Raw genomic sequence first — 13608 nt, forward strand, 5'->3', positions numbered from 1 at the left:
ATTTGTACAATGTAGTATATGCGGATGCGGCGGGTGCGTGTGCGCGAAATCGATCGTTGGTTTCTCCATCTCGTTTTACCGTTATATCGCACCCCCCTTCCCCGTAAAATAAGTTTTGAGACAACGTATTTACCCAGAGCTCTTTCCACTACCCTACTAGGATTTCCTATCTTCGAAATGAAATCTTTTCGAAGTAAAGTGCGATAATGGGACGACGCTAGCTAAGAAAGTCCAACGAGAAATTCCCGTACAGGGTGACCGAATAAACTCAAAAATGTTTGCTAAAGTAAATAGAGAAAAATCGTTGAAAATGTCTTCTTTTTCTTCTTTGACTTTCTTGGCACAGTTAGCAGTTGTTTCAACGAGAAAGAAACAACATACTTTTCTTTCTTCCTATTTCTCTTTCTTTCTATATTGACCAATCGAATGCGTAAATCACCGGACACGTTCTTTTTTCTCCTCCTTGTTTCCTGTAAATAAATTGAAAAATCGATTTTGTTTATCGTTTTTTTTTTTCACCCTCTGTGAGTGGTACAATGTAGAAAAAGTGTAGTGTCCGATGAAAGAAACTATTGTTTCGTTTTAAATATCTAAAGGATGTGTGTTATATATTTTACATCGCATTTCACAGTTTACACTACGATATGTTTTGTTAAGAAAGAATGAAATAAAAAGAGAGAGAGAGAGAAGAAAAACAAAATGTATTTCCATTGGTTTCAACAAACCCTCGAGTAAAGAAAAAGAGGAGAAAATATTGTAAAATAGTACGTCATAGAACTGAAACATAGTACCACTTATAATATAAAATATAAGAATATTATTAGAAATTCAAAAATATTAATTTGGTATAACGTTTGAAAATATTTATATATTTATATATAAATAAATGAATGTAAATACCAACCGTGAAGTGAATTTATTCATTAAAATTAATAAGGCAACAAAATAAAAGCAGCTTGTATTAAATGTGCTAAGTATTTTCCTCTCACTTGCTAAACATGCTTTTTCTTTCTCTTCCTCTTTCTTTTTCTCTTTCTCTTTCTCTTTCTCTTTCTCTTTCTCTTTCTCTTTCTCTTTCTCTTTCTCTTTCTCTTTCTCTTTCTCTTTCTCTTTTTCAAGTAACTTTACAAAATATTTAAAAAAAAAAAGACCATTTTAAGAAAACTTCGACAAGCTACTAAGAAATTCTATTAAAACGTATTATTATTATGAACACATTTTTGAGATTTTATCGAAACAATTAAAATTCTACGTCAATTGTCAAAAGTTCTACAATTAAATAAATTCTTTATACTAAACAAAAAAAACAAAAATAACAGGTTAATTAAAGTTTCTTATATTCAAAAATCGTACGTGTTTCATTTGATTCGTTTGATACTATTAAAATAAAAAAAAGGAAAATAAAGGAATAAAGGATACATAATATGTACATAATGGAAGATAAGTAAGTGATACTAACAACACACATTATCGACAATATAGTTGAAACGATGGGAAAAGAGAAGGAGGAGGGGGGTAGAAAAGGAGAAGGGAAACACCTGTCAAAAACGCTTATCGTTCTATAAAGTTTTGACGATAGAATCGAAGGTATCATTCGTGCGTCGACGATGATGTCAAGAAGGGCCGATCGAATAGTGAAATGTGTGAGGAAGAGAGAGAATGAGAGAATGTGTGTGAGAGAGAGAGAGAGAGAGAGGGAGTAGTGTTGCATCGTCTGTGGCCGCACCCGCATCCTCTCCTATCTCGCCAAATAGCTCGAGACATTCATGAAGATAGACAACGGGCCACACTCGTATCCGACATTGTCTCCCAGCATCTTCCTCAACCCTCTCCTCCCCTATCTCAATAATAGGAGCTTACATAACAGCACTTGTACCTACAACACACAATTACGTTCTACCTAAACTGTTTGATACCTACCACCATCACCGATCTCATTTGTATAAAACGCGCGAAGATTAGGTCAACCCGCAATAAAAGCGGATGATACATTCCTTTCAAGAACCGTGCAACTTTAATAAGACATCTATCGGTACTCTCGATTTTTCTATCATCGGAAGCCTGTTGCTGCACGTTGCATGTGAACGATACAAATAAAGTATCGTCACCACAATTTTTATTGTAAACGTGTATCGTTAAGTTAAATTACAAAATGTTTTTAAAGTTACATCTCCATTTATAATTTCGATTAGATTAAGATATTATTTTATTTTGTTTTTATTATTGAAAGATTTAAAAAAGAATAGAAAAAATGAATGGTAGGATAAAAGACTTTGATTATAAAAGAAGAAAATACACAAAATAGAAAAAGAAGAGATGGTTGAGAGTATCTTGGTGAATATATCATAGAGTGTGGGAATTTTAGTAGTAAAAGAGAGAAGAAAACAGATTGAGAAAGAGAGAGAGAGAGAGATATCGTTGAGCAAAAGTTTGGTGTCATAGAAATCCTCCATCTCGTATGGCCCTACAGACCGCATTCCTGCGATTCCGCGTTCGGTATACGCGGTGACACAGTATATTGACTGAGGGTGGATTGTGCGCCCCGACTGATTTGCCGCGGCTGCGCAAATCTCTTTGGCTCGGGGTCGGCATTGGTAGCACTACCACCACTACCACCACTACCACCACTATTACCACCACCATCACCACCAACCGCCCACCCTAAGTAAGTGCGCGCGCGCGCGACCGCCCATCCACCCACAGAGGACGACTACGACGACGTAGACGACGACGACGAATATACCACCGCGATAAAAACATGTCGATGACAGCCACCGTACTGGACGTACGAATAGCTGCTACCTAGTTCAGCTTCGAGATAACGTTTACGAATCCGCGTATAGGGAAAAGAAACGAGGAAAAATTGAATTAAAGGAATTCAAACAGAAGAAGGAAATACGTATTATTATTTGTAAAAGTACACACAAAAATTGAATAGAAAATAAATTTAAAAAAAAGGAGATATATATATATATACTCTAATAATCGACTTTGAGGGCTGACCAAACAAGTCGAAGGAAGAAGAAGTGGAAGTTGTAAAGGCGCGTGCGGGCCCTTCTTATCTTGTCTTTCCTCCTCTACCTACACCTTTTCCTCCTTCTTTTCCTTCTTCTCTCTCTCTCTCTTTCTCTCTCCTTCTCTTTCTTCTTCTTCTGCTACTCCTTCTATTCCTTGTCCTAGTCATCCTAGTAGTCGAGAGACTACGAGACGCTAATTCGGTTGTGGTGGTGGTGATTGGTGGTGGTGTTGCTGCTGCCGCGCGTTTCTCTTATCATCGACGATTGTCACCGCTTTTTTTTATTACATTTGTGGTGATTGATATTCTTGAAAAGTTGTGTCCTTTTTTTGTCGCATATTTTAGTGCGTGAAATAAATTTTGTTTGAAAATATACGAAAATAAAAAAAATAAAAACGGGTGAGTCTTATACCGGAAGATTTTGGGATTGAATCCTCGGTGGAAAAAATAAACAACGACGAGGAACGAAATTTTGCGTGGATCGTTCGTTTATGAGATGAACGTGTGGTTTAATGGTTGATCCGCTCAAACTTTTCTGGGTTATTACCAACAGCACCTATCTAGGTATGTTGTCAAGTTTTATTCTTATTTTTTTACGATGTCTGATGTTCGTGTGTGATCGATAATGAAAATGTGTAAAAGAAAGAGAGATAGAACTAAATTACGTGTCACGAATAAATTTGCAAATAGGTGGTGCGTTTTCGAACTATCATAAGCATTCACTCCCACCCAATTCGACGAATTTCTCTGATTCAGGCTAATCCATTACATTTTCTAACTTGTCAGCATATTTACGTAAGGCAGAAATATTTTTATATTGTTTTAAAAAAGAGAAAATGAAAAGTGTGCGTGTCCTTCATCTTTCGATAACGTTTTCACTTATTTTCCATTATCCTGATCGTATCGTAAGTTTATTTTTTTTTTCTTTTCTTCAACTATACATATTCATGCGAACGTCAAGAATAAAAGATCGATCCTTGAGAAATTGTTCGATAATAGAGTTTAAGTTTTAATGGTCTTATCGTTTCCCGCGATAAGCTTTCTTCGCGTTCCTTCGATCGTTTTTACCTTCATAAAGTTAGACCCTTAAGTGTCATGAATTAATAGTGCCAGACTTGCAAATGTAATCGCAATTTTTGCGCGCCAAACTCTTTGATGTAAAATTCATTCTACCTCTACCTTTTCAACGAATATTTTATTACTTATTTTTATTTTTTATATAATTTTGATAAAATACGTGTCACAAATGTTGATATTAAACAATTTGATATATGGAAAAGTGACACTACGATTGTTGATCAGAATAAATCCTTCGATGAAAGAAAAACGATTTTTTTTCTGCAGGAAAGAAAGAATTGAATAAATATTAAGAAGGAAATAAAAACTTTTTACCTAATTTTGTATATTCGTATAATAATTCGCGAGACAGCACACTGACAGCAAACGAACATATATGTAAATAAGTATAGATATAAGTAGAGAGAGAAAAGAGCACATATGAGTTTTCTCTCGTAATGCAAGTGCGCGTTGGTGGACGTTGGTTTCGAGGGAGTAGAAATGGTGGAAAGCTTTGAATGGGCGAATCTGCATATTGCGAATGCACTTGCGGAAAATTGACTTTATACGATTACGCATCTCCTCATCGTCATGTTCGGTTTTAATCTCTTTACGAAGGGAACCTAATTCCATTCATTCCATGCTGAAAATGTTCCATATGACTAGTATTTAAAAAAAGTAAAAAAGAAAACAAAGAGTGTGAAAGCGAACTCAATTTTTCTCTCTCTTTCTCACCTGTTAAAGAACTAACTGTTACAATAGAATAGGGCCGAAAAAGCTTTTGGAGCTTTCGTGATACTTCAAAAGAAAATTTCTTGATTTTCCTTTGTTAATGAAATTTCTATTTTTTTTTTTTTTTCAATCAACTACGAGAGTGTATATCAAAGTTTCGAATATGTTGGACTATTGATTTACTTTTGAGACATTTTTATTCCTTTTTTTTCTTCTTCTATCGCTACAGCTTTTCGTAGACTTGACGACATTCGAATGTCGCGATTCGTACTATTCGATAAGGCTAGAAAATATATTGAATTCTTGATCCCATCGGTTATACGTCAGTTGCGTGGAAAAATAGAACGCGTTTTTTTTTTTTTTTTATCAAGACCCGTCGTCAAGCGAAGTGATAGGACGCAAGATGATGGACCGTTTTTCCGATATTTTTACGAACTAAAATCTTCCTCTCTATCTTTCTCTTTATTAAATATGTAAAATATGTAAACGTATTGTTTTTTTTTTTTTTTTTTGTAAGAAAACGTATATCTATTCTTATAGACCTCTATAATTAAAAAATATATTAGGAGCATAATACATTTTATAAGCATTGCAGACGATAAAACTAATATCTAGATCTTTCTTATAACAATTGGGAAAAATCGTTGGCGGTTGTTAGGGAGATAACCATCAACGGATGTTTATTAAGAACTGTTGATGGTTACCATGGAGAGGACCGTTGACGGTAACAATTGAAAACGGTGAGAGACCGAGCTTTTTTCGGTTTGGCCCCACCTCTATCCACCTCCGGTGGATGCTGGAAGCCAATAAGATTAATAAGTTCTCTGCCCCTCTCCAAAAGGGCGTAGATTACTTTTTGTATAAATACGTGTAGATAAGTTATGTTATTCTCTGATTCTCTGATTCTCTGTTTGATAAGTTGTTAATCTCCGTATTTGTAAGTAAATCTACGTCTGTATATATATATTCTTGTTATTATATTATATTATATACATTAATCATCATCTCTTTTTCCTTCTTTTTCTCTTTTCTATAATACCCCACAGCATAAAATAATTAATTTATTAATTTAATTATTTTTATGCTGAGTTTATTATTAAACATAAAAAAATATAATAAATGTAGGGAAAAATATATCGACAAAATTTATTCGTTCTTTAAATAGTAGAAAATTTTGTTCTTTTTTCTTTTTTTTAGAAAAGAAATGCAAAAAAAAATAAAATCGAGAAAAATAGAATGGATCGTTTTTTCTTTCAGCTGACGCGACTAAAATTGTCCATTTCGCGAGAATTTACCGGCAGAGCATTTTCGATGCACCCAGCTAATACATCACGTAAATCGTTTCAGATCTCCAATCTTACGAGTGCAATGTATATTTGTACTTTGCAAAATGACTTGTGAAATTTTAGAGCATAGTCTGCCGTTAATATCAACGATATTCGTAGTGTTCCTTCGCATTTTAGTACGACAAAATCAATAAAATTGTTCAATTTCACTTATATTTTTTCTATTATATTATTTTATTCGATTTTTAACGATTAAAATATCTACGATATTTTTGATTAGATAGAATAAAATAAAGAATAAAAAAAATATTAACGAAGATCTTTTTCGTTTCGTTTATTCTTTTTTTTTTTTTTTGTGAAGAATGGAAAAAAGGGAAAACAAAGTGTTTTATTTTGCTGTGTCGAATACGTTTAACGTTTCATCAACGGGGTTCGTACAAAATAGAAATTGAATTTAATCGAACGAACAAACGAACGGACGAATGAACGAACGAAATGTCGAAACTTGGCGCGAAACCACGTGAATGGTTCTCGCATGGGGATTAGCCTCAGGAGGAAAAAAAAACAAAAGTATTGCTTTACAAAATTCAAGCTTCGTTGGACGGGCGCGTGTGTTCTCTGCGATAAATTCAAAAGGATTTTTTTTTATTTATCTGTGTACATGCAATGAGATGCATTAATGGCACCTGCTGGGAATAATCCCATCCCTCCTCCAACTTAACTTTTCAAATCTCTTCTATTATTCTACTCTTTCTACTCTATATATAATATATATATATATATATATGCAATAATATGTGCACGCGTGTTGAGAGCGTATACAGTGCTTACGTCACATTTTATATCCTTTTCATTTGAAATAAAAACCAAGAATAATGCTACTTCTCGGAACAACTACTATCAGTGTGTTTTTCAACAAAGTTTAACGCGAACGGACACATGAAGGAGAAGAATTCCAAGAAAGAATTTTCTAATTCTAGAAACGAGACTAAAACCAGAGGAAAGAGTCGCTTTTATTCGGAAGGAAAAGAAGAGAAAAAAAATAGAATAAGAAAGAAAGACTGAAAGAGAGAGAGAGAGAGAGAGAGAGAGAGAGAGAGAGGAAGAGACAGTAGTGATATATGCGTGACCAAGCTGTCGGATTCTTTTCAAGTAACTAAATAACCGACTAAGGAATTCGTTCGCGTGGTTAAGATAAATGGAGCACTCTTGTGTGCGTACTTGTTTGTTTGTGTAACAAGCGTATTTTATTATTTAATCCCCTTAAATTCTTCCGGATTATAGCACTTACGCTGTGGAATTCCCGTTTGGCAGTTTCCTCTTTCTCTTTCTCTCTCTCTCTCTCTTCCTGTTTTCACAGAGAGAACATCCACGTTAATTAGCATTCACATCCGTGTTCCTCGTATTTGCCCGGTCCCATACTAGTTTCTCTATGCACACCTGAGTTTGAACACGACTCTTACCGCACTTATTTTCTCGCATTTCTTTTTTTTATTTCCTTCTTTATTTTATAAAATATCTTCGTACTTTTGTTAGATTGAAAATACCGAAGAGGAGAAGAAGAAGCAAGCAAAGTAACTCGCGAGTTTATTTTGTAAATTTTCGAATTTAACGAGTTCACCTTGCGAGCACGTTCATTTTATACGTCTGTTATCGTTTCGAAGATAGTAGTGGAATTTTTTGTATTCTTATTATTTATTACTTTTATTTTTTCTTTTTTGTATTAATTTGAACCAGATGCAAATGAAAGAAGTAAACGCGAACGATGCGGTCTATTAATATTCAAAACGTTACTTTACCATTTGTATCTTATAAATACGTAAATTACTATTCGAAATAAAACACAATTTTAGTATGATAAGAGTCGTGTAAAATATATATATAAAAACCAAAAAAAAAAACAAATGTAAAATATCGACAGGAAAGGCATTATATTTTGTAAGTTCGATGATACACAGTGCGAAATGATGGAAGATGGTAGGTAGACTTTCAAGAGGGAAAAAGAAGGAAAGAGAAAAGAAGGAAAGAGAAAAGAAGGAAGAAGAAGTTTAAAGTCGTGAAAAAAGTACATCTTAACATTTCGCTCGCTTACTCGAGTAAGAGAGAGAAAGAGAGAGAGAGAGAGAAGTATGACCTAGATTTTTAAAAAATTACTATCTTTATCCACGTGAGTGCGAATGGTTTCTCTGTAGGGTGGAACATATATATATGTATATCACGGACGATCCTAAATGAGATAAAAGTGGTGCGTGCATAAACAGTACGTGCTTTCGCATTTAATTATTTTTCCGTGTTTGTTTACGCGTACGAAAATTTCCTTTCGCGATTTTCCATTTCGACCGTAGGATAATACACATTATTTACATTTTCAGAAATCACGAATTTCGTCCTAAGCGTAAAATAAATATAAAATGTCCTATGTAAATGTACGTATTTTTGCAGCTAATGGAATACGATAGGCACTGATGCAATCTTATATATTATTTTCATTTTTTCTTTTCTTCATCGGACATTAAAATGTCAGAACTTAACAATTACGTTTATTTTTATGACATTTTTTTAATTTTTAACGAGGTTTCCTTTTAATCATCTTATTATAATAAATCAAGCAGGAAAGATAAATCGAATACTTAATAGTATAACTATAATTAGTTATATTATAGTTTTGTACTATTTTATTGCAATGTACGATAATTCGAGTTTCCTGCTTCGATTTATTTTAATTGGAAGTCTAATAATATAATATATATATATATATATATATATATATATATATATATATATATATATATATATATATACAGAAAGAAAGAAAGAGAGAGAGGATATAAAAGAGACGAGATCTGTCTTTCATATACTTTTATGTACAAAGTAATCCGAAATCGTTCTTTTTCTTCTAAAAACCCTTCTACTTGCTGGAATAGAAAACGTTCGTATAAGTTTTCTTTTTTTTCTTCAGAATAAACAACGATGCGTTATACAGTAAGAACAATAACGACGTGCAATAACAACCACGATTAGATTTTTGTCAAATGAAAAATAAGTTAGTGGATAAAAAAGTACTATAAACTTAGGGTACTATATAACGTGGAATGTCGTTTTGGTACGTTTTGGAAAAAAAAATGGTCCTAGGGCGTGTGTGTTTAAGTTTCGATTGCAGATAGGCTGGATTACAATTAGAAAATCCTATATCATACATTGCCAGTTTTCGCGATATTGTCATGAATTTTTTTCTCTCTCTCTCTCTCTCTCAAAAAAAAAATGTATATATATATATATATATATATATATATATATATATATATATATATATATATATATTTCTATTTCCACTCTACTCTTTTTGTGTTTCCTACGTCATATCGTATTAAATAGAACGATAACGCTTGTGTGCCAAAGATATAGAGCGAACATTTTATACGGGTACTTCTACATAGAATTCTCCATATGAAAACGTTGTATTCGCGTAAATCTATACTCGGTTGATTTTTTTTTCCCCCAACCCTCTTTATTTCTACCCTTTCATCCTTTCTTTCTCCTTTTTCGACATAATATCGTTGTGGTAGAAACATAAAAAATCATTTTGCATTTTCATCGTGCGTCAAACTCGCAATATGTGCGAATTGAAAAACGAAAAGGAAGAAAATATATAGGTAAAAGGAGACACGTTTGACAAGGTGATAAGAAAAATGATTATTTTTTTTAAACAAAAAGAAAATATGAAATAAAATGTAAAAACATTTCTTTTTCAACGATCGTTGGATCTGTTTTTCATACGAAGAACGTAATTGTGGTTTGAGAAAGAAAGGTATAAAAAAAAATAGTGGGATGTTGTATCTAGGAAGTTAAAGGATAGAAGAAGAAGAACAAGAAGAAGAAGAAGAGGAAAGAGGGGTAATTTGGTAGTCGCATTTTAACGCTGCTGTATCGAGGACTTAATGACGCGTAGTAGTCGGGTAATCACGGATGTTTCTTACTCCTCAAAGAGAAAAAAAAATAAAAAACAAGTTAAAAGAACATTTCTCTCTCTTAGAAACGTTCGCCGATATCCGAGTAGTCTTTCTTGATCTCTTTTCTCCTATTTCTTTTATTTTATACTGCACTGCGTCATTAAAGTTTTCTTTATTTTATCTTTATCTTTCTTATCTTTTGTATCCATGCAAAATAGAAACAGTTACGCGATATATGTATACACGATAAAAAAGAAAAAAAAGAACGTAAAATTCAAATCAACCATTTGATCCTTGAGAGAGATAAAAGATCATCTTTTTATTAAAATGATCGTCAAGGTAGCTTCGTTCTTTTTTTTTGTTATTAATAAAACATATGTACGAGAGTAGTTCGATGCCAAAGTTCTCCCATAAAGGAATTAATGGTTCAAAGTTAACTTTATTTTATAGATATCGTGAAATCAAAATAATCATAAAATGGTGCAATAAAATGAGGATGCTTCGAACGTAAATATTTGTTAAGTTATTGAAATTACATCGTTAATAATATAGAGAAAGTAAAGATATATATTAATTCAATAAATGATAGTATTTCATGGTTGCATCATTCATAAAAAGGCAAAAGAGATATACTGTACACATATATAACAAAAAAAAGAAAACAAAGTTAGATATGCCAGTAATTCTAGGCAAAATCGAAATTTGGAGATAAAATATTTTCTATTTGGAAAACGATAAAAAAACAGGACTTCTCGATTGCTTATTTTCGACGAATCCCTCTTGAGGCTTGGATAGTTCGATAATGGATATACGAAGAGAAGATGCTTATCGTCAGTCGTCGATAGATTCGAACCTGAAAATGCTTTTCTATCGAGACTCGTTTTCTTTCGCTATTAATCAATCGAGAACGTCGATACGAAATACCGGATAAATCGTTCGGACCACTAGTCTTCGTCTTTTTTTTTTATCTTTCTTTTCCCTTACTCCTATTCGTTCTACGTTCTTGTCGCGAAACGGTGAGACGAGGGGAAAAGGGAGAGGAGAGGGGGAATAGGGTTGGTTATCCTAACAGAAATTGGTTGTATCAATCGTACGACGAAACGACTCTTGAAAAATTACTTTAAAATTACGTTTAACGAGATTTGATAAGGGGAAAAAAATAAAACGAAAAAAAAAAGGAAAATAACTCTCAAGAAACTTGTTTGCGTTCTCGTTACTACGATAATTGATTTTTCTTGATCAATATCGTATTAACGTATACGAAACGAAAATTGCGTTATATACGCGCAAAATATTTTCCAGTAATAATTCTACTAAATTATAATATAATTAAAAAATTACAAATTGTAATATGGATAAAATTCAACGATCCACTCGATCGTATGTAATCTCCTATGTAGCAATTTTAACGAACAAAATATATTAAAAGTAATTTAAAATCCACCACACCTGATATTGACAAGCTCTAAATGAAACATTTATGTTTCACGGAAAGCTCAAGAGGATTATAAAATTTTCTTTTGTGAATAAAAAAAAACCGATCGCGAAAAAAAAGGGGAATAAAAAGAAAAAGAAGAATGTAAAAAAGTGAACGATAGTAAAAAGTGTAGAATTAAATAAAGAGTAAAAGGTAAAAAAAAAAAAAAAAAAACAAGAGAGGAGGAAGAATTTCATGAAGGAGATAAGAATCTGAAAATTTTCTTTTGCACGTTTAATCGAATATAGCGAACGATAAAAGACGTTATGAGATAGACTATAGAGATCTTTTCCTAGAGCCGAGAAAAAGTCATAAAGGAAGGTAGGAAAGGGGGGTAGAAATACGGTGGGAAGGGTATGGGGAAGGGGGTAGAATCGCTAGCGATTACATTTAACGGCGTTAATGAGTTAGTCACAGTGTAGCTAGCTTCTTGTCGTTGTACGAACAGCTTCTCAACTTTCAAAATCACGAGATATCCAACGATAGACGATATCACGCAGATTTTTGCCTTGATTTTTCTTTCACCATTTTTAACTTTTCCTTTTTTTTTATTTATCCTTTTCTTTTTTTTTCTTTTTTGTTTTGAAGTGAAAATTTCTTATGAATGAGAGTGATTTGAAAAAATGAAACACGACAGCGATGCAGCGCAGCGATGAAACGTTCACAAACGATACTAAGTAAGAAGAGAAAAAAAGACAAACATAGAGGATTGAGCCTGCGAGAGAAAGAGACAGAATAATAGTTATACAGTTTTTCCTATTCTTGGTCTCATCTTTATGAGCTGCTTCGTAGTCCCCACTTCTAGCTACTAAGCTTTCTATATGTGTGTTTTTGTGTGCGACTGCATACTACGAAGCGTGGACTCATATTATCTCGATACTAAACCTGTATAGTGGCCAATCGAAGAACTACCTTAAAGTTTATTTTTTGACTAGCTACTAGCTGCTAGATTTCGCACTTTTCTCACAAGCAAAACTGTTTCATGAAAACTATAAAAAGACCTGCAGTATTAGAAAAATTTACGATCCTTTTTTAATAGGTGATATTAGTAATGTATCACCAAATCTTCTCAGTGTAGTTGAGTCATGCAACTGCGATGAAAAGTTGTTGCTATTTTTTGATTTCAATATAACAATAATATAGAATGTTTTTTGAAGAATAATATGTCTTTTGCACCTTTTACTTAATACGGGGTAATTAGGAGAAGTGGAGCTTCACAGTAAATATATTAAATGAATATTTAAAATAAAATATATTTTTAATAAATAATAGTATTGAATTCGAATGGAGAAAACTTCTTAACATTAGAAGTACACTGACTGTTCAACATATTGGACATAATTGATGTTTGAAATTTACGCTGATTAAGATGGGCAGGTCACGTGGCGCGTATGGGGAGGGTCGAACGGAAAAAGACAACTGGGTAGACCAAGACGTGAATGGGAGAACAATATTAGAAGAGAACTTAAAGAAATAGACTACGAAGATCGCGAATGCAGGGGTCGTGTTCAGTGATGGGAACACTGGCGGGATTTAGTATTTGCGGCAATGACTTTTCAAGTTTCTAATGCTAATTAATAATTATAATAATAATATTACTGAATTATAATGTTTCTTTTACAACGATTTTTGAAGAGAAAATTTTGTTATAATCCTTGTGATTTAAAACCCAATGAAATAAAAAAATACGATTAAAATTGCTCCGTTCTTTTTAAGGCATTTAAAGAAATTAGTTACATTGTTTCTTTAATTATATGTTATATATTTAATTATATGTTTTGTTTCATGTTTTTTTAATTATAATGTTTGCATATTTAGGTGTTCTTTTTCAATTATCTAAATGTATTAGTTGCTATAAAAAAAAATACTTATGTGTGCTGACCCATGATAAGGATATCTCAAATTCACAGAAAGACTATCATTTAACTGAATTACAAAAAAGGATATATTATATTTAGTTTGGTTAGGACGACGTATCTTTCCGTCGACAAACATTCTACAATTTTTGTTTCTATCTATGGCTATTGCACATTCGGCATTCTATCTTAATTGATAAAATTTGAAAGTGATAGTTTATGTTAGCTACCCCCA

General features: G+C 32.7%; 1 protein-coding gene across 6 annotated transcripts in view; it reads left to right on the forward strand.

Moving 5' to 3' along the window:
* The window catches only part of LOC107067855 (neural-cadherin), an 85849-nt gene that overhangs the window by 47984 nt on the left and 24257 nt on the right, over positions 1-13608 (forward strand). Inside the window, exon 1 of one of the 6 annotated variants that reach the window (XM_015323745.2) lies at positions 2780-3580. The exons of the other annotated variants lie outside the window; for them this stretch is intronic. Within the exon in view, the coding sequence (XP_015179231.1) occupies positions 3529-3580 (52 nt within the window). The 5' untranslated portion in view covers positions 2780-3528. Of the gene's footprint in view, positions 1-2779; positions 3581-13608 lie in introns of those variants that run through there. 6 annotated transcript variants of the gene reach the window in all.

Source organism: Polistes dominula, unplaced genomic scaffold, assembly GCF_049000335.1.
Source record: "Polistes dominula isolate Pdom_NZ unplaced genomic scaffold, Pdom_raw_medaka contig_73, whole genome shotgun sequence".
In the NCBI taxonomy this organism is placed as follows: Eukaryota; Metazoa; Arthropoda; class Insecta; order Hymenoptera; family Vespidae; genus Polistes; species Polistes dominula.